Raw genomic sequence first — 24,456 nt, forward strand, 5'->3', positions numbered from 1 at the left:
CTATTTATGACCATTCTTACTTGATTGTAACATGAGACTATTCAAATGCAAAGATTGTTCATATTTGTAACTGACTTTGACTTGAAGAAAATTAACCAAAGAGCACTGTCAAGGATGGTAGACTGAAGCATATATTCTTAAAAACATGTTCGAGTACCTTTTATATTTTATATTTTAATGTGGATTAGAAGTTTTATTTTTTAGAATACATTAAGCTGACATCTTTATTTTGAATGTTGGAGGTCTTTGTGGAAACATTAAAAAAATCTTAAAAGGTGTACCTTAAAACATGGAGTGCTTGACAGTGTCCTATTTATTATTTATTATCCATTTATTATATATAATTGTCACATGTATACTCATTATATACTAGTAACCAAATCTCAAGGCCATTTGTGAGACAAGAGTATTAGTTATACATTAAAGCGATGTATTAGCTTTTAAGTTCAGTGCAAAACCAAATAACACAATTTATATAATGGAATTTCAAGTGAGGGACTTCATCTTACGTTTGAAGTGGACACTCAGCTTTATTTTTAACTGCAAGATAATCAAAGAGAATCTTATTTCCTTTGGAATATATTTTACCTTTTCATATTTTTATTTTATAAGTTTCTTTTGCATATTCATTTCACAGACCAAACTTGTTTATAAAACTAAAATATAAGGGACCAAAAAAATCAGATTACTTTGTCTTAAGTTAAAAAAAATGCATTTTTACTTTTAATCAGTTGCTTATCTAAACTGTTGTCAGTGATATGAAAAGTTCTTATATTTTCAAACAAAATCTTTCTGTTTCAGTTTGACTCTTAAGATTTCAAGGTTATTCATTTGTTTTACCAGAAGTTACCTAAATCATATTTTTGTGCCTAATTTTTCTTCCCTACACAGAAGAATGAATTTCACAGTTCAACAAATGTAACTATTTTGATACATTTTTTAGTTTTTCTTTCTTTAAGAAGTCTATTGTGTACCATTTGTTTCTTCTTGTCATTGTGGTTATGTTTGTGTGTTAGTTATGGATATGTTCTGTTATTTTTTCTTGACAGTGGTTTTATAGTGTCTTTTAGGAAGGCAAGTTTGGACTTTATGGCATCCATTAAAAAAGTCCATTGCTATGTGATTAGTTGATACATAGGATTAAGAAAATACAGTTGGAATGTTCAAGTTAAATCTAAAACTCATGAGAGTGTGGCAAGAGGTTTGTTATTATTTTCTATCTGTTTGAAATTAGGAGCTAATGGTTTTAAAGTAATGTAACTGTATGACATACTTGCTTTTAGATATAAGGAGAATATACCATGCTTAATAATTGTAAACGCTGTAAATTTAGTAAATTTAATGAGCAAAAAGTTAGACTGTAGCATTAGTACTTACAGCTGCAATTTCAAAGATGATAATTAAAAATAGAAATAGGGATTGCAGAAGTTCTTTACCTTAACTGGCTAAGCCAAGGGTGCAGTCTTTTGAGGTTCAATTAATTTCTACATAGGGTAAATGATTATATTGCATATTATATTCACAGATGTGTTTAATTTGTTATCACCTTGTTGAGTGATTCATGTGATTTGAGTTTAAAACTTCAGTATTTTGTACCCACTTGAGTTATAAATATGTAAGCATAATAAGATGAAAGCCAAGGTACTGGCTTTAAATTAACATCATCAAACTTAGTATCTCTCTCCGTAATATGTTTCATACCCTTCATTTTTCAGAAGTGCAAATTTTAAACTATGAATTTATAGTGGATCATCTTGAAGTCTCCACATGTATTTTTCAACTGTAATAACTTAGATTTTGTATGTTGTCACTAGATTAAGAATTTCTGAGTAACTCTTAGAAAGCAAATGTATTAAGAGCTTAGTTACAACTAAGAGAAATTGGAAAAAATGTAGATGTTAGAACCAAGCACACACAGGTTCACATTCCTGCTCAATCACATGTGCAAGTAGGTGATACTAGACAAATCATTTTCCCTTTTTCCCTTTTTAAAGATTTTATCATTAAGTTATCTCTACATCCAATATCAGGCCTGAACTTAACAACCATGATATATAGAGTTGCATGCTCCACTGATTGAGCCAGCCAGGCACCCCCATTTTATTTTTTTATTGTTTATATTTGATCCTTGACTCTCTGCACCAGAATCACCCAGAGTACTTGGAAAAAAATGCAGGCTTCTATGTCCCATCTAAGACTAACTGAACAGGAATTTCATAGATGGGCTAAGGAATCTGCATGTTTAACAGGTTTCCATGCAGTGCTTATACTTTTTGATCATCTAGAACTTTTAATATGCTTTATTTCTAACTTAGAGGTAATATCTACTTCAGGTGATTCCTGACAAAAATTTGGGTTATGTGTATAAAGTATATAGCATTGGAGTATATACTTAGCAGCTCATGGCTGCTGCTGTTATAAAAGGGGTTGGCAAACTTTTTCTGTAAGGTGTGATAGTACATATTTTAGGCTTTGTGTACCATATTATAGTCTCCATTGTGACTGTTCAGCTCTGTTGTAGCACAAACACAGCCATAGATAATACATTAATAAATGAGTGTGACTGTGTTCCAGTAAAACTATTTACAAGACCACGCAGTGGTCTAGATTTGGCATGAATATACATAGTTCGCCAACCCCTTTATTATGTTTACAGGATGCATTTTACAAAATATACTTGATTCTGAAGAAGTGAAAATAGTTATTATAAGCCAGTGGTTGACTTACATATATGTCTTATAACTAGTGGAATTATGGCTCATAGGTATGAGATGACAATCAGTTTGTCTTTGAGTGCAGCTTCCAGATTTTATCCTAACTATAACTTGAGTGAGTAAAGTTTAAAAATGTATATATGTATGTGTTTATGAACATATAAGTACATATTTATACACACATACATATACACAAAGATTTGAGCACCCTGCAGTTTATAGGCTTTTGTACCTGTGAATGTTACAGGAGATGGTAGGCATCACAGGAAGAAATACTGCCTCTACCTGTTTTCACCATGTCAGTTGACAGGACACAGGAATATGGGAGAAGAGTGAGCTTCCTTTCTGAAGGTGATGGTAGCTGTCAAGATTTTTGAAAAGTTAGTGCCAGGAATTAGGTGGTTGGTAAACAGCGGCCCATTCCTTGCCTTCAGTGAAATGACATCTTAAAAAGGTAAGGAAAGAATGCTTACTGATATGATGATAGAATTTATTACATAATAAGAAAACCGGAAGCAGCGGTTCTTGCTTCCAGAGCTGTCAGTCATCTTTTAAATTAATCATTAATTTAAAAAGAATTTATATGAAGTAGAATAAATTGTAGTATTGCTTATAGACTAACTGACTTGAATTCTAATACTGTAACTTCAACTAACCCTTAAACTGCTGCCATGTTAGAAGTAATTGCTAAAGCTTTTGAGTATGTTCTCTCATGTCTTGATGCTCTGTCTGAATGTTTATTGGTGACTATTTCATTTCTCCCCCCTCCCCATTTTTTCATAAAAGCTCAGATAAAGATTTAATATAGAACTTTAAAATTCAGTAATGACAGTCATTGATTATTTTCTCTGTCAGTGAAATACAACTTGCTGATTTACAGTTATTTAAAGAAATACAAATGAGTGAAAGAAAAATGAAACTTATTCTGGGAATTATAATGTAAACCAGGTTTTTCTTTAGAGTTTTACACATTGTAAATAGAAAATGTGTGAGGCACCATTCTCAGTCACTTGGTTGGCTTTAAGTCTTACCCACTCTATTACTCATGAAAGATACTGTGGTTTGGTTGTTTCATTGATATTTTAATGACATAGGGTTTTTTGTTGCAGTTGTTGGTTTTGTTTTAAAATTTAAGTAAATACAAATTTATTTTTGCATTTGGTAACCTGTATTTTCCAAAGTGGAGTTTTTATGAAGGATAGTCTTAACCTTGTTTTAATTCTGGATTACTACTTAGCATAAAATAAAACGTCCTTAAGTTCGGTTATTAAAAGCTTGAATGGACTGTAAAACCTGAACTATGAAGGAAGAGCTGCCTAAAAGTTATTAGCTTAGTGTTTTTTCTTTACTCATACTTTCATTCCCACTGTATGTTCAAGCCTGTACATGAATGTCAGAAATGCCATACTTTGTTCTTAGTGTTTCATGCTTATTCCTTCTTCCCCACCACCCATTTAAACATGTGTGTTATCATTGTGTCTCAGCATTCTATGCAAAGCCCTCCATTTATAAGCATTTTAATACTTAACTATGTGCTAGATATTGATTACTCTGTGGATTGCATGATGAAAGATGAAAGGGACTTATTGTCCTTCCAGGAAGCCATATTCCATGTAGTGGAGGAGTCAGATCATGAAACAGTATATTTATGTTCAGAATGATGAGCACTGTGGTGGAGGTATATACAGATCCTGGACGCCAGAGTGAGGGATGAAGAGAAAGTTTCTCAGAGCAGACTATTCCAATACTTTTTCTGTATGAGAGAAAAAGCCTTTTGCTAACAGTAGTGTAATTGTGGTTATTTTTTCTCTTTGTTCTCTCTCTACCTTACCTAATACTTGCAGAGCAAGTAGAGGGAGTTGAAAAAGTTTTCAAGTTCTCATATTGGTTATTTTGCTTTTTATTTTTATCTCTTTCTCTTTAACTACAAAATAAAGGAATCCAAACAAATGTAGCATGTGAATTTTATAGCCTTAGTTAATAAACTAATTCTTTTTGGTTTAAAGTACTTTAAAAATTGGCTGTTTTCAGCTATACTGAGATCTGAACAATTAAACTCAGTAATGTGTGGATTTCATAACTGAAGATATGCAAGAAATAAAGTAATAAAAAGAAAAATGTAGCTCTTAAAATTTGAGTTATAACTTTATTCATTAATCTTATGATTCACCCATTATGTGCAGTCAATGTATTAATTAAGTAAAGATAAGGAATATATAATCTTAGCCACTAAAGCAGTGCTGCTTTACTTTTTTAGAGGTCAGGGATCGCTTGTGATCTGGAAAATTGAGAATGCCCTCAGAAAATGAACATATAAAATTTTGTAAAAAATTTTGGGAATAGTCTCATTTTTTTCATCCTTGAAACCACAATTAAAAATTAATGTCTTAAAGAATTAAAGATAGTTGTGCCATATGAACTATATTGATAGTGATGTGGATATTCTAAACAATTGGAAATTTTAGAAACCAGAAGTTAAATTTGTACAAGAAAAAGGTTCAGTATATTTTCTCTTGGTAGGAAAGCATTTTCCAGTAATTTGATTTTTCTGGCACCCAAAATAAGTGAAGTAGGCCTTTTTAATTTTATTTTGTTGCAGAAGATTAAATTTAAGGTTGAGTTCCACTTTGTTTGCAATAGTTTGAAAAAAGAATAGTTAATGCAGATTTTTTAAAAAAGATTTTTTCCTTTTAAGCTTTGTGTCTTGTAAAATGTGAGTTTGCCAAATTTTCTTCATCTGCTACAGATTAGGTATGCCATTGTTGCTGCCATGTGGCGGCGCACCCCGTGCTTCTTAAACGCACTGACTGGAGGTTTATCGCATCACTTGTTCACATGCACGGAGCCTGGTAACAGCCTCATCTGTATCTTGTTAGCTTCATTTTCTTATTTTTTAAATTTCATTATTTATAAACTCAACATTGCATTTAAAAATAAAGGCTAGTTTTAATGAATTAATGCTACTACAAAAAGTCATTGCTAAAATTTTCATACTGAAACAGATTTTAACTTATGTTAAGATGATCTATGCTTTATTTAAATTGTATTTACTCTACAAGCAGGCATTTTTACCTGCCATTTTAACTATAGTCGCCAAATTCTAAATATAATTTTGAAAATTGAAATTGAAGCTTTTGTTTATGTGGCAAAAGTAAGCTTCAGGACTGGGCTGTGTATTTTTATTGGCATGTAACAGTTAATATGAGCTCTACAAGAATTTGTGTTTAAAGAGTTAAAGCAATCAACAGCTGCAATTTAAAAAACTATATTAAAACTGGTTGACTCAGTTTTGCGACTTGTTGAATCTTCTTGAGTCCTGATTTCTTAAAGACTGGCTGGATAGATCTATTCCAAATCATTATTAGTCTCTTACCTATTGACAATTTTTGTTTAGAGAATTCATCTTAATCTTTTTGAGCTGTCATTTTTTTTCCTTCTAAAAGTAATGTCTATTGTTAGTGATTTAAAATAAAAGGAAAAAAAGGTCACTTGTCTATCACCTGTAATGAAACCAGTTGAAACATATTGTTTTGGTTAATTTCCATTCATCTTTTCCCCCTATGCATTATATGTTTTTCTCTCTTTCCAGGCATAATATTTTAATAATTTGGATCACTGTGTTTACTATTTTGTATTTTTTTTTTCATATAACATTTGTAATTCTCCTGGTCATCAATTTTTGAAAATGAAATTTTTTTTCATGGCTACAGAGTATTTTGTCATGATGGTGGTCTTCACCCTCTTATTCCCAGTGGTATCTAGAACAAACTTTAAAACATGTTTTCACTTCCCATTCTGCAATTTACTATAGTAATTTGGTTAACTTTAAGACTTTCTCTGGGATAGTTTTTTGAATTCAAGACTATAATACTTATGGTGGTTCAATTGCAGTGATTTATTATAGTCACCAACATTTTAAAACCTTATATTTATTTTGTCAGTATGCATGTAGATTTTGATAACTGGGCTTTGATACTCTGGTAATGCTCACTTAATTTACTCTAGACTTGATTATTATTTATACAAGTTTAGAATTATATATTAAATGCAATTACATGAAAATTTTTTTGCTTTGTTAATATTCCATTTGCCATGATACTTTTCTGTCATGTAATTCTCTTTTTCTGAGTTTGGATATAATCAGCATATACCCCTAACTTAAACATGTATCTCTGTATCAAGATACTATAGTTCAAAAACTCTTTTAGTTAGAAAATGCCAGTGTGTGTAGACCAGGAGTTTGTTTTGTTAATTCATTTTGATGTTTAAAAGACAGTAGTGTAACTAGGCATTTGTTATGCATTTTCTCAATATAAGCTGCTTAGAAACTGTTCTTACAGCCATCTCTGTTCGTGTATCCATTTTAATCGTATGGCCCTGTAAGCCTTTGAGTTTGTGATGCCTGGTGTCGACAGTGACCCATTTTATTTTTATTTTTTTAATGTCTCTAACTCTCTCTCTCTCTTTTAATAAAACTTTTTCTCTTGTCTCTTTTTAAAAAAGACCTATATCTTTGTTCAGACAAACCCTCTATAATACTTAGTACTCAAAAATGAATGTTCCTGAGCAGGAGCATGTCCCCTGGTCAGGTAGAGCAGGATTGTCTTTGGAGAAATGTAATGAAATATGCATATATATTTACCATTGATTTAGAATAGGCATCTATCTTAAGTAAATATTGAAATATGCATATATATTTACCATTAATTTAGTATAGGCATCTATCTTAATGTAAAAATTTCTCAAAGAAAAGTTTACAAGCAACTTTGTAACTTTGTTCTTTTTAAAAGATAAAACCACCATCGTAATGCTGCTCAGGTATGCTATTGGAAATATTAGTTATGTAGCACTGGAGGAAAATAAGAGTTTATAGCAACTAATTTCTTAAATTAGGGATATTGTCAAGTTGATCAAGTATGATAGCAAAACTGCAGGATCTGCAGAATTCAAGTCTTTCAAAGTTTATATTTGATTTGTATATGTAAAGTAGCTTGTCAGTTTACTTTGGGAGTGTCATAATTTGTTAAAATTGCATAGATTATTAATTTCCAGAGATAGTATTCATTTCTCATTAAACTTGAATTTTTAAGTAACTGATGCCCCCTTGTGGTGAAAGAGATATTTTGCTTTTGTCTGAATTTGGAGAATGATTATTTTGACTTTTCTTTAATACAGTGGACATTAGTGTTCACAAAGAAGCTGTTGACAATATGTAATTTGAATTTTGTAAAGCTCATTGCCATAAAATTCACAGCCTTACCCTGTATTGTCTCAGAAGTGCATGTAACCAAGCACATACAATGAGACAAAATTTTGGAAGCTATTTAATTACAAATAGCATAGGGATTTTCTGATCTTATATATGATTTCTTATGTCTTTGTTTTTGTGTCTCACATAGGTGATGTACAGTTCATTGATTATGAATATTCTGGATACAACTACCTGGCATATGATATCGGAAATCATTTCAATGAATTTGCAGGTAAAATCGAGGGTATAACTAAAGGAGCAGCATATATAACTTTGAAATAATTATTTGAGAACTGTTTTTTTGGTTTATAGTTTTTCTTTAGAGAAGTTCACCTGGGACATTCCAGGGACAACATTTTTTTTTTTTTCTTTTTTTCTTTTTTTTCAGGGCCAACATTTAAAAATTCCTTCTTGACCTTGTACTTTGTTTTTCTTTATTATTGGAGGAGGGAGAAGAGATGACCCTTTCCTTAATTCCTTAAGGAAAATAAGAAAAAAATAATACTTGTGACTTAGATTGACATAGTGTAACACCTTACACTCCTTCCTCCTTCCTCCAGTAATCTCATCTCACTTTTTCCTCCTGTCAATTAGGTTATGTTCCCAGTTTACAAATGGAGAAAGTAACTTAGCAAGATCACATTATTTATTTATTTATTTATTTATTTATTTATTTATTTATCTATCCCACATTTTATGATTATATTTGGAAACAAGGAATGTTCTAAAACTAAAGATTAGGAAATTCCCCTGGATGGTTTATACTTAGGAGGGACTTTTCACTGCTGAATTTTTATTTGTATACATTCATGCATTCCTATTTTTTTCATTTACTTAAGGTTATCAGACTGGGAAAAAGTTGGAGGGGGTTTTAATTGACATGTTTTTATTTTTTATTTTATTTTAATTAATTAATTAATTTTAATTGACATGTTTTTAGTTATTTCCCTACAACAGACTTTTCATATACATGCTATATCCCCACACATGTGCTGTACATATTTTCACTTATCGTCGGGAGGGAAAGCAGCTGTGCATATAATGGGACATCACCAAATCCATGTTAGTATAATGTGTAGTCACTGCTGTCAGTATGAAATAGGAAACTCTCCAGTGGTCCTAATATGATTTTGTGTAGGAAAAATTGAGCTAAGCTTGCAAGTTAGGTAGAATTTGAGATGTGCAGATAGAACAGAAAGGAAAGCACTACAGGAAGGAGGAAGAAAATGTCAATGTGAGTGCACCTGTTTGTAGGATGTAAAACTCATGAAGGAGAGTACAGGGGTTGGGTTATAAGACCAGAGAAGCAAAGTTTGGACCAAGTTATGTAGAACTTTGAGTGCGAGGCTTAAAAAAAAAAAAAAAAAGTATGAACTTAATTTTTTAGATTAGCATTTTTTTTTAAACTGCTTATCTTAAAATCAAATTTGTGGGTTAATTATTTTAAAGTACAGAATAGAAAAGAAATAGAAAATATCCAAGTTGGAAGGTGTATAGTTAGGGTCGATATTGTTTTGTGGAACTTAATACCAGTAGAGTGTATCAAAGTTCAATATGAAATGTATTTCTTAACCCCATGAGTAATGGTCAAAAATGTTTTTAGAGCTGCAGTTCTAGGAAATGCTCTAAGTATTAGTTTGCATAATAATCTGAAGTACTTATTAAATGAAGATTTGGGGCTTTTATGGTTGGTGGTTCAAGCTTCACACTCTCAGAAGAAATTGAAGCAATGAGAATTGATTTCATGATGATGAAATGTATTGTGCTTTAGAGTTTAAGCTGGAATACTTTATGTATTTTTGTTTATTATTTTAATGCTATTTACTTAACATCTAATTATTTAGGATTTCTTTAGGGGTTATTAAAGCATATAGAAGACATTGTGTTTTAAAAATCTTTTAAGTGTATTTTTTTTCCGTATTAGGTGTGAGTGATGTAGACTATAGTCTCTATCCAGACAGACAACTACAGGGCCAGTGGCTGCGTTCTTACCTTGAAGCCTACAAAGAATATAAAGGCTTTGGGACTGAAGTTACTGAAAAGGAGGTAGAAATACTCTTCATTCAGGTCAATCAGTTTGCGTTGGTAAGTTTAAATATAAACAATGAAAGAGTTTTTGTAAGATTCTCTATTTTATTTTTTAAGTTTTTTAAATGTATTTATTCAAGAGACACACACAGAGAGAGGCAGAGACATAGGCAGAGGGAAAAGCAGGCTCTATGTGGGGGAGCCTCGGGATCATGACCTGAGCCAAAGGCAGATGCTTCAACCACTGAGCCACCCAGATGCCCCAATAAATAAAATCTCTTTTCCCTGCATCCTCTGGCAAGTTCCTCTTACTCCATTTGGACATGTCTTAAATACTGTTTCTTCCTCTGGGACTCTTCCTTCCTTGATCACTTGTCACAAAGACGGCATATACATAATTTCTAAAACTTGATTTGAGGGGTGCTGGGGTGGCTTAGTCATCAGGTATCTTCTTTTGGCTCGGGTCATGGTCTTAGGGTGCTGGGATTGAGTCCTGCGTTGGGCTCCCTGCTCAGCAGGGAGCCTGCTTTCTCTCTCTCTCTCCCGTTGCTCATGCTCTCTCTTTCAAATAAGTAGATAAAATCTTTAAAAAAAAATCTGATTTGATAAGTGGGAAAAAATTTTTTTAAAGATTTTGTTTATTTTTAGAGAGTGCATGCAGGCATACACAGGTAGGGAAAGGGGCAGAGGTGGAGAGGGAGAGGGAGACGGAGAGAATCCCAGGTAGATTCCATGCCTAGTGAGCATGGAACCTGACCATAGAACCCGAAGCTGTGTCCTGCAACCCTGAGATCATGATGTGAGCCATCCAGGTGCCCTGGAAAAGAGGTTTGACTAAAATTAGGATATAGATATTTCTTAATAAATGGCTGGTTAAATATTTGTTTATTGCTGAGGGCGTGAGCAGACTTGGAAATATTAAAAGATTTCACGTGTTTCTGATTGTTTACTATAATTAATATTAAGATGGTAAACAAAAGTAGGTATTTGCATTATAAAATCAAATAAAGTGTACATATGGATTTTTTAAGCTGTGCAGAGTTTTTAGGCACATTGTTTTCAGACTTCAGATTATTTCTAAGTGAAATCTTAAAGAGTTTTTAGGGGTTTTTCAGGAAACAGTTCAAGGATACATTGTTAGTTACTGATTCATCATATAAAGCCTTGAATTTTTCTTTCCAACAGATGAGTAGCCTAGAAATTAAAATGCCCTTTGATAGACTTACATATCTATAACTTCCAAGTCTGAAAGAAATAGTATAAGTAAATCACACAGAATATTACATTATTTTATTTGGACTTAAATTTTCTCTGCCATTTTGGGGAATGCAAATGATGAAAAAACTGTTTCCTACATTTCCTTTTCATCCATTTAAGAGTCTAATGGTAGATCTAAATTTTTCATTTTTCATCCCCCAAAAAGGTACTACCTGCCAAGATGAGATTTTTGTGAAGTTTTAAGTATAATCCTTCTCTAGTGTAGAATCATTTAGTTATTTTACACTACTGTAGGAATGAATGCTGCTTGAAATGGTAAGAAGAGCTGGTTTGATGTTATTTTTAGGTGTAGAATTTCCCACTTTCAGTCTTTTCTGCTTATAAAACCAGCCTAATAGGAAGAAATTACAATAGCATCCACAGATGATTTTTATATCACTTAAAATATGCCTGGTGGTTTAGATTAGCGTTCTTAACCTTTTTGGTCTCAGGATTCTCTTTACACTTTCAATATTTTTTTTGAGGACCTCTATGAGCTTTTGTTTATTTAGGTTAATTATCAGTATTTATCTTATTGAAAATTAAAACAAATTGAAAATATTTATTAAGTAAATCTTTTTTAAATGATAAATTTGTAGGGGTGCCAGGGTGGCACAGTCTTTTAAGTGTCTCACTCTTGGTTTTGGCTCAGGTTGTGATCTCAGGATTGTGGGATTGAGCCCTACATTGGGCTCTATGCTCAGCGTGGAGCCAACTTGAGATTCTCTCTTTCCCTCTGCCCCTCCCACTTGTTCTCCCTTCCCCAAATGAATAAATCTTAAAAAATGAACTTGTTAACATCAAACAGCAACTAATTAATTAATTTATTTATTTATCTGCGATTTTAATATTTGTTTGTTTATTTATTTATTAATTATTTTTTTATTTACTCATGAGAGACACAGAAAGAGAGAGAGGGGCAGAGACATAGGCAGAGGGAGGAGACTCCATGCAGGAATCTTGATGTGGGACTCGATCCCAGGACCTCGGAATCAAGCCCTGAGCCAAAGGCAGACGCTCAACCACTGAGCCACTCAGGTGTCCATAAATAGCATTTGAAAATGAAAAATAACCATTTCCCAAAACAAAACAAAAGAATGGCATTATGTTACACTTTTGCAAATCTCTGTACTACTGGCTTAATAAAAGCTAGATTCCTTTTTTTTTTTTTAAAGACTTTATGTATTTGACAGCACACACAAACGGGAGTGGCAGGCAGAGGGAGAGGTGGAGAAGTAGACTCCCTGCTGAGCAGGGAGCCCTATGTGGGGAGTCTTGGGATCATGACCTGAGCCTGAAGACAGATGTAAAAGCTAGATTCTTATATCTTCTTTTGCATTTCATTTGTTGCAATGTATGGTTTGGTTAAAGTATATAAAAAACGTTCTGTTTCACCCACATGTTGTTGGAAGAGATGAATATTTTGCCTTTTCAGATAGTTGTGGATATTCTCTTTGATACTTCACCAAAAGTCAGCAAGTGATTATTTCTTAAAGGTTAATTGTAATGTGCAGTCTGAAAATATCAGTTAACTTTTTGTACTCCAGTACGTTATAATCCATTGGTTATGTTGCACTTTGAATGGTTCTTTTAGCAGTACATGATTTTGTAGTTTTAACATTATTAAGTGTTATTTGGAAAATACTGATCATTGAGTTGTATAGATCTTTGTTGAAACATCTTATATGATATAAAAATATCACATCCATTGATAACAATCAGTATCATCAGAAAAAGTTTTGAGAAGCTGCTAAGCTCACAGAATCAAATACAAGTTTTCCAAAGTTCTAATTTTAGGTTGAATACTTGAAGACCATCATTGGCAACAAATACTGTCAATTATTTTCATTGAAATGAGAAGTTCCCCCTTTTTTTAATCTGAGAAATATCTGCTAACTGCCCAACTCTAATACCTAGTTTGAATGTCACTTAATTCTTTCAAGTAAAAATGATGTTCCAGTAAAAATGTACAAATTCAGCTCGTAACTTGGTCATAAATGTTTTTCCTTGAAAGAACCTTTCTCTTGGTATAAATTTAATAAAATTAATAGTTTCACTGGCTTCATAAAGGACATTCTTTAGTGAGACTGGCCTTTTACTGTATGTAGAGATGATGTGAGTGTGTGTGAATGTTTGCTGCCACTGCCTTGATGCACTGTAAAGGGCCGATAGCTTCACCCACCATTGCTTTTAAACCATCAGTGCAGATATTAAAATAGTCATAGGGCAAGTAACATATTAATAATATTATAAAAAATAGTTTTGGGCCTCAGTAATCTCCCATGGTTGGGAGCCATTCTTTTAGACTTTAAAAAGAAGGAAGGCGCATCTCCTCTCATAATTCACTTCTCAATACCTGAGACTTCCTCAGGTAGAATAAACCATTTTTGAAAAAATTTATTTTTATCATCCTTATTTTATATAATGGTATTAATTAACATTTTATTGAATGTTTGTTATATACTAGGTATAGAGACTAGGCTCTGATATGTGTTTTTTCCACACCATTGAGTAGTTCTCTGATTCTCAGCTGTGACTGTGTGAGCTTCAATTTTGTAAATAAGTGTCAGATCCCACAGGTTAAGGTTTCAATCTCACAAAACTGCACCCCACTATCCTCCTTTTCAGATGTCAGTTGCAAGTCTCAGTTGTTCTTCTTACCCACTGGCTATAAATCGGAGGTTTCTGAAACTTCCTCTTTGGATACAATTAATTTGTTAGAGTGGCTTGTAGAACTCAGAGAAGCTTTTAAATATGTTTATTGGTTTATTATAAAGAAACAGAGGAATAGTGAGATGAAGAGGTATATAGGGCAAGGTCCAGAAGAGTTCTGAGCTTGGGAACTTCGGTTCTCTAGGAGGTTAGGGCATACCACCCTCCAGCATGTGAATGTGTTCTGGTTCACCAGGCCTGGAAGCTCTTTGAACCCCCACCTTTGGTTATATGGAGACTTCATTACGTAGGCAAGATTGATGAAAACATTGGCCATTGAAAACTGAACTCGGTCTCATGCCCCTCTCCCTTCTCTGAAGGTGGTGAAATAAGGGGCTGGAAGATCCATCCCTCTACAATCACATGGTTAAGTTCCCCTGGATCCAGTCCTCTAGAGGGGGTTTCCAAAAGTCTCCTCATTACTTATACTTTTATTGTTCTGGAACTATTTCGGAAACTTAGGATAAGAGATCAAATGTTATTAACAAGATGTTGCCATTGCTCTTATGTTTAGGAAATTCTGAGGATTTGGGGAACTATAATCCAGAAACAGTGGATGAAGGCCAAATATGTAATTCTTTTATAAAACATAATATCACATCTGCATTTTGCAGATGAGAAAATAAAGGTACAGATGGGTTAATTAAATTGCTCAAAGCCATGCAGCTAGTAATTTTTTTCAACTTGACTCCAGAGTTCAGCTTTTTTTTCCCCCCTTTAAGTTAATTGTTAGGGCTCATGTGCATGTACTTTAGTTGTTTACTCTTTACTACATCATTTATTCTTTTCTTTATCTGTATATGAAGGGAAGTTTTAGGGATGCCTGGGTGGCTCAGTGGTTAAGCATCTGCCTTCGGCTCAGGGTGTGATCCTGGAGTCCTGGGATTGAGTCCCACGTCGGGCTCCCTGCCTGGAGCCTGCTTCTCCTTCTGCCTGTGTCTCTGCACCCCCCCCCCCATGTCTCTCATGAATAAATCTTAAAAAAAAAAAAAAAATGAAGGGAAGTTCTATATCCCGATAGTGATTTTTTTAAGGAAGTTAAAAACAAAGTGCAAGAGTAATTTTTAAATGGATTTTTTAAAAAAGATTTTATGTATTTATTCATGAGAAAGACAGAGAGAGAGAGAGACAGAGACCTAGGCAGAGGAGAAGCAGGCTCCATGCAGGGAGCCCGACATGGGGACTTGATCCCGGGTCTCCAGGATCACGCCGTGGGCTGAAGGCGGCGCTAAACCGCTGGGCCACTGCGGCTGCCCTTAAATAGATATTTTTACAGCAACATACTTTAAAGACCTCTTTAGTTTTAAATTTAGAGGGCAAATTTTTTGTATATGTGTGTGTGTGTGTGTGTGTGTGTGTGTATATATATAATTTCCATTAATCTTTAAAACAATCCTATTGTGGAATACAGAAGGCTAATAGTTTCTCATCTTTTAAGTGATGATTATGACTAAAAATTTGTGACTTAATGAAGGTTGCAAAAGGAGTTAGTGACAGAACCTGGACATAAACCCTCATAGTTCTCAATTAAAATTTAAAATCCTTTCTCATGTACTGTGTTGTTTTAACTAACCAAATCGGACTTGGTTAGGTAATACCACAGCTGTGGAGTAATTTTTTTTTAAATAACTTCTGTTACGATAAGGGCTTAAAATTTTTTTTAAAAAAATATTTATTTATTCATGAGTGACACACACACAGAGACAGGCAGAGACAAGGCACAGGGAGAAGCAGGCTCCATGCAGGGAGCTCAATGTGGGACTTGATCCTGGGTCTCTAGGATCACGCCCTGGGACAAAGGCAGGCACTAAACCGCTGAGCCACCCAGACGTCCCATGATAAGGAATTTAGCTAATATAAAACCCTTTTCTTTTAAGATTTTTTTCTCTAGTAATAATATTTCTAGTTATAATAGATTACCTCATGGGAAGTAAAGTTTTGTTATTATCAGAATCTTAAAATATTTTCATGTTTAACTAGAAATAGATTGTAAAGTACACACACAAGTAGTTATTTTAGAGCTCCTACATGGTCATCTGTTTTTCTCTTAAGTCTTAAGACCCACTTTTCTCTGACATAAGTAAAATCATGTTACTTTATGTCATGGTTGCTTATGCAGAATTGTTGGGCCAATAAAAATTGTTTTCAGATGTTTCATGCCTAGAACATTTTTCATATTTAAATATATATTTTTTGAGATTTGGATTTTCCTTTTTGTTTACATTTTTACATAAAAAACCCAAGATGCTTTGGTAATTATGTATTTTATAGGAAAGCCTGTTAGCGATTATAATCATTAAAAACATTTAACCAATATCTATCAGTGCTTACGCTGAACTCTGTCTCTGCAAAGCAGTTACAAGAATTGGGCTCTATTTTTCAAGTGGTTATAATATATTCTGACCTTTTTGGATGTGAACAGAAGTGATCTATAGCCATCTAGGTAACTGTACACTTCAGTATTACCTGTGTTTTAAGTATTTTATATATAAAAAGCTTTAAGACAGTATTCTACATGGAGTTGGTGAAAAAGGAAAAACATTAGTTATTTGATAATTATTTTATAAAGAAATGTGTATCATAATTCTTGATTTTCCTTCCTTTCTCTTTAGGCTTCTCATTTCTTTTGGGGATTATGGGCTTTGATTCAAGCCAAATATTCCACTATTGATTTTGATTTCCTTGGGTAAGTTTAATTGTACTTATATGCATTACACATCACATTTGTCTCTCCTTTTTTTAAATTTTTTTGGATATACACACAACTCCTAGGATACACTGTAGTTATTATTTTCAGTCAAATGTTTATAAGGGTTGCATATATTTAATAATTGGTCTGCAAGGAAATCTGGTACAATCTGTTAAATACTGTATTAGAAAACTGTCCAGTAGATGGTGCAATAAACTAAAAATAAGTCCTTTGAAAAATCTTAAAACTAAAATCAGCTTAGAAGGGTGAGTGGAAAATGAAGGGGAAGGATTAAGTTTTTCATTTTTTATTAATTCTCTTGTTATTCATTTCTCACTAGGTATGCAATTGTTCGTTTTAACCAATACTTTAAAATGAAGCCTGAAGTTACTGCATTAAAAGTGCCTGAGTAAAGAAGAGATTTGATTATTTTCAAGTAGCTGAACAGTGCTTGTGTATCTTTTCTTAAGAAATTTTGAAGAGCCAATATTAAAATTCTGTTGTTTAATTTGGTTATCTTGCTTTACAAATTATGCCTCTAAACAACCATCTATTTTTTAAATAGACTGAATGATGTCAAGAAGTATACCTACTGCTATCAGTTTGTGGTGGATTAGAAGTTTGTTAAATCTGCAAAAAGGTATAAATATGTCAGTAATCCTTTGATAATTTAATCTATGTTATATGTGAATTATTTATTATAAATTTAACATAATTCTGTGACTGCTTTCATCTGTTTCATCTGTTGGTTGAGTGTAAGCAATGAAAATGTTCCAGAGAAATTTTTTTAAAGTTTTGCTTTAATAATATTAATTTTAGCAAACAGTTTAGATGTTTAGTATAACCTTTTTATCTTGATACACTATAAGAAATATGAATCATCACTCTTGAAATGCCAGATACTGGTATAGATAACTTAGGGTATTCATAAAAAAATATCTGTATATGAGGGTAAACTGTATTTACTGTCTATGTTTAGTGGTACATCATTTTGAATAGAATATTGGAAAGTGTTTTTCTTGGGGGGAATATATTTTAAAATTCTCCTTTTCCTACATATCTGGCAGTATAAATATTAACATTTATTGTATAATCCTGGAATAGATACAGTTACCAAAATCTGCATTAAATAATGTTTTCACATACTAAATATGGTCATTTAGGTTGCTAGTTCTTAAAATTTGATAATATCACTTTACTTTTTACCAAAAATTTTGTTTTACTTAGTGAGGTATTCGGTGTTTTTGTCTGTTTAGCTGGTAGAACAAATGCTAATTTTTGAAACAAAGAATGTTTATCATACTTGGGAACAAGAAAATGTCATTTAGATATTCTTTTTTACCTTCCCAGATTCATTCCTTAACAGTTGGTTTCATGTTTTCATTTGGCTCCAGTGTCTTTAGAATGATAGCAAATGATTACGTGATACATGTAGGTTCAGAGAAATAAATTAAAAGCAGTTAAATAAGGAACATTTAGGACATTGATCTACTACACTTATAATCTAACAAAATGTGAATTAAATATTCATGGTAGGAGGGCTTCTGTTTTAGTTTCTCTTTATTTTGTTTGTGTATTTTTAATTTTGTTTGGGAGTGAGAAGGTGGCAATTATTAAATGGAAGGAAGTTAGATCTTTGCGATAAGTAGGGTTCACGTTTTGAAGACTGCTGCTGTGTGGAGTTGAGCAGTCATGGTTAACTTTACTTAGAAAATTAGTCTGACAAGCTTTGCACTTTGGTCACATAAGTGCCCATGTACAAAGTTGACTTAATGAATCTGCATATTCAGAATATGCAACTACAAACATATCCTCTGAGAAATCTTCTGGGGAGTTTGATGTATTATTCCAAATGACTTATATTCTCAGATAAATGCTTTAAAATACTTGGATTATCTCAAGATGTTTAAAGCTAATAAGCAGAAACACTTAAAGGCCATTTTAAATGGTAAATTCTAGTTACATAAATAGAATCTTAAAAATCTGCTTGTGTCTATAACAGTGTTAGGCTAAGATTTGTTTTCTACCTCCCCAATGTTACAAATGTTCACTTCTGTTTTTATAAATCATATTACTGTAGGATCAATAGAATTTTACTTAATTGACTAAACGAATGGAACCAATTAAACAATTAATAGCTTTTTACATAATGTTAGAGTGAGTTTGAAAAATTGTTTTTGGTAGAATTTTCATCTGTGGTTGGTTGGAACATTATCTTTTTTTTTTTTTTTGGAACATTTTCTTAGGACAATGAATAATATGTAATACCCTTGAATGTTTTTTTTTTTTTGTACTTCTGACTTTTTAAAGTGCAACAGTATATATCTTGGAGTACTATGGGAGAAGAGAAGATCAGTTTTCTATCTTACTCCATATTTTTCAAATTATTTTGAGTAGAGATTCACTGAGCCTTTGCTGGTAGAGTGCACATAGCTGCTGGCTGTGATACTCTTGTGTTTCAGAGAGATTCATATAGAACTCAATGTAAAGGGGAGTATAGGCTCTTACTTTAGCCCTAGGAGTATGCAGTGGAAGTTGGAAACAAAATGAGACATTTAAGATATTTTCCCCACATTATGGCTAGATTTTGGATGTTGTGATGCTCCCACTACCTGTACAGGTTTTTTGGGATCATGCTGCAGGCTAGTAAGAGGGTTCAAAATTGCTTCCCTTTTTATTGGCCATTTAAAGGATTCTTTCTGAAGGAGAAACATCCCTCTAAAATTTGTCATATGGCTTGCTGAGATGTCTGTTGCCTTTTATGTTACGCTAAGGAACTTGAATGCCTTACCTAATAACTCAGCTGGTAGTAAGCTCATTTTGTAAATATGAAAATGGTTGTTAGAGAAGTGGCATTCATGTATACTCATTATTGTCAGTCAATAGACCATAGTGGCCTGGATGCTTTAATAAGCAAAATTCCACATTTTTCCCCCTTTTGTTCCTTACGTACTTGTATGATCTTACCTGACCAGTAATACTTGTTTTTTCCCCCCTGTTGACCCTATGCTACCACGTGATTTTCTGGAAATCAAAGAGATGTGGTAGTAAATCATACTGTTCACATGGTCATTTGAGATCAACATGAGCACAAAACTCAACTAGGTCTGCCTGGAATGTATATAAAACAGTGTAAATAAAAATTTGTAAATTAGTGTGAATTGTATCTTGCATATGAGATTGTGTATTGTTTTGCATTCTCTTTTGTAGGTGTTTTTTTTTTTGTTTGTTTTTTGTTTTGTTTTGTTTTTGGTAAGGAAATGATACAGCTCTTTGGTTTTAGACTGGAAATAGCCAAAAATTCTGGCTGCACAGTGGGATAACAAGAGGAACTGGAAATAGGGTTTATCAGTTTTTGTTAATGTCAGTACTTATTTATTTAGCCTCTCAGTGCCTAATACGACTTTTCTTCATTCTTTAGTTGGCCATTAGTTTGTATGACATTAGACTCCTATAAGCAGTAAATAAATACACTGCGAGCTCCTTTCTTTGAGTCATGATTCTGAGCTAAAGCAAATTAAAAATATAATGTGATGATTGCAGTCTGAAGTATTATCTTTTCCTGTTTTCAAGGTTGTTAACTGTTTTCTACAAAAAAAAAAACCTTGAAATTTTACATATTTCTGTGTGAATCTAAATCCCATATATATGAGATATGATAATAGATCTTAGTTCAACTTAAGCGTATCTCAGTTGGCTTCTCTAAATGTAAAATTGTTCATTATGGATTATAAAAGAAAAGACATAAGTCATGAGTAATCTTTTAATGACTGCTATTTTCATCTTCACTAAACTACAAATATTTATTTCAGCTTATAAATGTTACTAAAGCTTCCAGATTTGAAGCAGAAAACTTCCCCAAGCACTCTCAATTAAAAGTTAAAAACTTTCACTTTAAAAATTATATACATTTTTCTTTTTTTACATTACACAAAGCTTTCTGTATCATTTTTAAATTCCTTCATAAAAGAATGAGAATACTATCAGTTTGATTTTCTGCTTTAAATTGCTTATAATAAGCATTTCAGATGCATTCCAAAGTGATACATATTTAAGCTTCTAATATTAATCATTCAGTTGATAAGACAAAATCACTAATGCTTTATGCTAGGAGGAGAGTTTTGTTATTGGCAGTAAACTTTACTACTTTCCTCAAAAGGCAAACACAATTATTGTGCACGAAGGAAATAAATTGTGTGTAGTAAAGCAGCTTTCTCTTTATTTCAAAATTGATTAGCTCTGATTTTTCTTCCTTAGTTTATTAGATTTTAGAATGTCCTTTGGATATTTTAGTTATATATTAAGATAATCTGTTTTTTTTTTTTTTTTTAAAGATGTTAGTTACATTGAATCAACTTTTTTTTTCAAGTTACATATCACTTGTGTGATTACAGTGTTATGTTTTGGGTTTGATACTTTTTGGACAGAAAGGCATAGCAATTATTTTAAATGATTTTTTACCCATTTTTGAAGCTTAGTCTGTGAGTGTGTTGCTATAAAAGAAAATACTTGGGTTTGGATTACTTGAATACTTGAAAACTGAAATTAGTAAGGTATCTTACATAATTCGATTTTTCTGAACACAGTTTTTATACAAACAACTTTAATTTCTGCATCATAATTTGAAATAGAAGATTTCAACTCTTTGGACAAAAAATGATAGGCTTATAGACAAATACTGTTTTGTTTTTCAGGCATCCCAAATTCAACTTTTTATAGTAGATTTCTGTCCTAGAATCTGCTTTCTCTTTTTTCCTGTACCTAATGCACTTACTATGCTATAGATGGTATCAAATAGCAGGTTAAATAAAATCTGTGTTCATTATGAATCTTTCAGCTTTTCTAGTTATGAAAAATTGCTCTGTAAAATACTCTTAGTTCCTAAATATAGGCATATTTTTGTTTACATCCTACCCATTAATTGTATAAATACCGTTAATCATTTTAACAAAATGTTTATAAAAATTGAAAACATTATATGTTATATTGGAACTAGTTGGTGAAGGGTAAGAAGAAGCTGGCTGATTTGAATTGTTTCATTAGTTAAGTTCCAAGACTTTTTAATAAAGGAGTTTCCAGAGATAGGTTGAGACCTGGTAGTATCCATGTAAATTAGCTTTTATGATCTGGAGAAAACCCCTAAAAGCAGTGGAAGAGGCAAGAGGATTTACTTGCCATGGTTGTGGTGTGCTACTTCAGTTTTGGTAGTAACACACTGAAGTTTTTATTGTTCAGTAATCTGAAGAAGTTTCCTGTTATTTATGTGTACTAAACGAACTATAAATTGGTGGAATCTGCTAAGGGGAAACTTAATTTTAACTGTACTGTATTTAGGAACCTTTTTACAGCTGGGTGAAGTTTCCATGATTTGAAGTATTTGAATTTTAAAATATACTGTTATCATAAGAAATAAGACATGGCATTATTCCATGTTCTCAAGTGATAATTTCCTTATTGAGTTTCAGAAGAAAAAAACAAAATGAATAATTGTCACTGCGTTAGCTGTATGTTGAATTGGAAAATTGTGGCATAAAGCTTAAATTTGTGTTTATCAAATGTGAACCATAGTAGTATAATGCTGCTTTGTATATACTGTAAGTGCTACAAATAGTCTCAGCACTGAAAATGTATTGATACCTCTCAAATGAATGCAAATTTTGATGTAGGTGTTTTGATATGCCTCAGAAAGTATCTGAGTGTCTGAGAACTTGTTAATCTGTTTGGTAATGGAGATACTTCCTGTTTTTTGTTGCATATTTTCATGTTTAAAATTTAATTTTTACATTTTTACTACTGTTAATTTAAGTGTAAAATTTGTTCTGTGGATAAAAATGGGGTTGCCAGTGAAGAAAATGAAAAACAGCCTCATTCATGTAACTGCTTAAGTAAAGATACATTTTTGCCGTATGTTCATAAACTTTTAATGAAGTTGTTTGTATTTCTGTTTGAATATAAGTGACATTTTGGCTTTATTTCTGTTTAATAAGGCCTTTTACCATTGATTAAATGAAGGAATGTATCTTTTTGAAGAGATTTATATTCTGTAAATAAAAATTGGTTGTAACAATAAAGTTGGGTTCTAACTGCAGTGTACCATAAATCTTGTTATATCAACTTATTTTCGTGGTTTTTCTTTTTCAAGGGGGAGAAAACAAGACTTTTTAAAGTTAGTGTATAATTACGTATTTGATGTGATTCTTAAATTTTTTTTTTCATTTTTTCATTTTTATTTATTCATGAGACACCCACAGAGAGGCAGAGACAGACACAGGCAGAGGGGAGAAGCAGGCTCCTCGCAGGGAGCTCAATGTGGGACTTGATCCCAGGACCCTGAGATCATACCCTGAGCCAGAGGCAGATACTACTGAGCCACCTAGTCGCCCTGATTCTTAAAATTTCTAATTCTCTGATTTTATATAGTATTAAGTTTTGAAAAAAGTTTGCTTTCAGAAACTTAGTTGAGGTGAGAGTGTAGAATATTATGTAACTCAGTAAACAAATTCTGTTTACTTAGTTTAAAAATTTATTATTCCTTTAACCACTATACTTTGTATCTTCACTGCAATTAGGGTGAGAAACAGATAAAGACACTGGAAAAAAAAAAGACACTGTCTGGGACTTATTAGCATCTTAGTCTAGGCAGAGAGTATCCATTTAATCAATGTTTATTAAGCTTTAATTATCAGGTAATGTGATAGATGGTGGAGATACAAAGATATGATCTGTACTGTCAGATAGTAATGAAGATCAGTTCTCCATAACAAAAATAGTCAGTTCTGTGTGTGTATTTGTGTGCGTTATAAAATATTTTCCAAGTTGGGCTTATCTAGTGTTTCCTAGATAAATAGGTAGATAAATTTCTATTCTAGATAAAATTCTAGATAAATTTCTATTAGAATGAGGTATGTATCACCAGCCAAAATACTACAAAAGTGAAGTGTCTTTTTATGACTGTAACACATCTGAAGAACTCATTATTGATGTTGATTTTCAACACTTGGTCAGAGTAGTATTCTGTGTCTTCACTCTGTAGTGTTTATTTTTCCCCTCGTGGGGAAATAAGCAATCTGTGGAGAGAAACTTTAAGATTATGTTTAGTATTTTGCTTGTTGTCAAAGGTCCCATTTCTCTTCTCTCACTTAGCAACACTTGATAATTGTCTAATCTTTATGATAGCTGTAAGATACACATTTTTCAGTTCTGCTACATGGTACACATATATCATTTTATTATAAGGAATCCTCCATGTGTATCTATATATCATCTACCATTTGTGTGACTTTTTTTAAAGTATAGACTCTTAGGTTTCTATTTTGTTTAGTAGATTATAATCTGTTACTATACTTATTTACATTGATGTTAAAATGTCTGAGATTTGGCTTGGGGGAGCCCCATCAGATCTGGCTCCTTTTGATGTACCAGACATGTTTTGAGCACTTCCTTACTTTATAGTAAAATAAGATGTTCCATACTAATTTTGGAACCTTTCGGAGCCTTGGAATCAGCCATTTTTCCAAGGAACTGGTGTGTGTGTGTGTGTGTGTGTGTGTGTGTGTGTGTGTGTGTTTTGAGAATAATACTTAGAAACTTAAATCTGAGAACTAGTTATGCTCATGAATTCTGGGATATCACAGACAGAGCAAGGAAACACACACATTTGTATGTAAATATATATTTTACGAATTGTTAGTACACTTCAATTTTTTTTTTTTTAATTTTTATTTATTTATGATAGTCACAGAGAGAGAGAGGCAGAGACACAGGCAGAGGGAGAAGCAGGCTCCATGCAGGGAGCCGGACCTGGG

At 32.6% G+C, this 24,456-nt stretch overlaps 1 protein-coding gene across 1 annotated transcript in view; it reads left to right on the top strand.

The window, feature by feature from the left end:
* Positions 1-22,751, top strand: part of ETNK1 (ethanolamine kinase 1) — a 62,963-nt gene extending 40,212 nt beyond the window's left edge. Inside the window, exons 5-9 of the mRNA XM_038577054.1 lie at positions 8,114-8,197; positions 9,890-10,050; positions 16,575-16,648; positions 16,992-17,106; positions 18,046-22,751. Of these exons, the coding sequence (XP_038432982.1) occupies positions 8,114-8,197; positions 9,890-10,050; positions 16,575-16,648; positions 16,992-17,064 (392 nt within the window). The 3' untranslated portion in view covers positions 17,065-17,106; positions 18,046-22,751. The remainder of the gene's footprint in view (positions 1-8,113; positions 8,198-9,889; positions 10,051-16,574; positions 16,649-16,991; positions 17,107-18,045) is intronic.
* The last annotated feature ends 1,705 nt before the right edge of the window (positions 22,752-24,456 follow it).

This window comes from Canis lupus, chromosome 27, assembly GCF_011100685.1.
Source record: "Canis lupus familiaris isolate Mischka breed German Shepherd chromosome 27, alternate assembly UU_Cfam_GSD_1.0, whole genome shotgun sequence".
NCBI classification, from domain to species: Eukaryota; Metazoa; Chordata; class Mammalia; order Carnivora; family Canidae; genus Canis; species Canis lupus.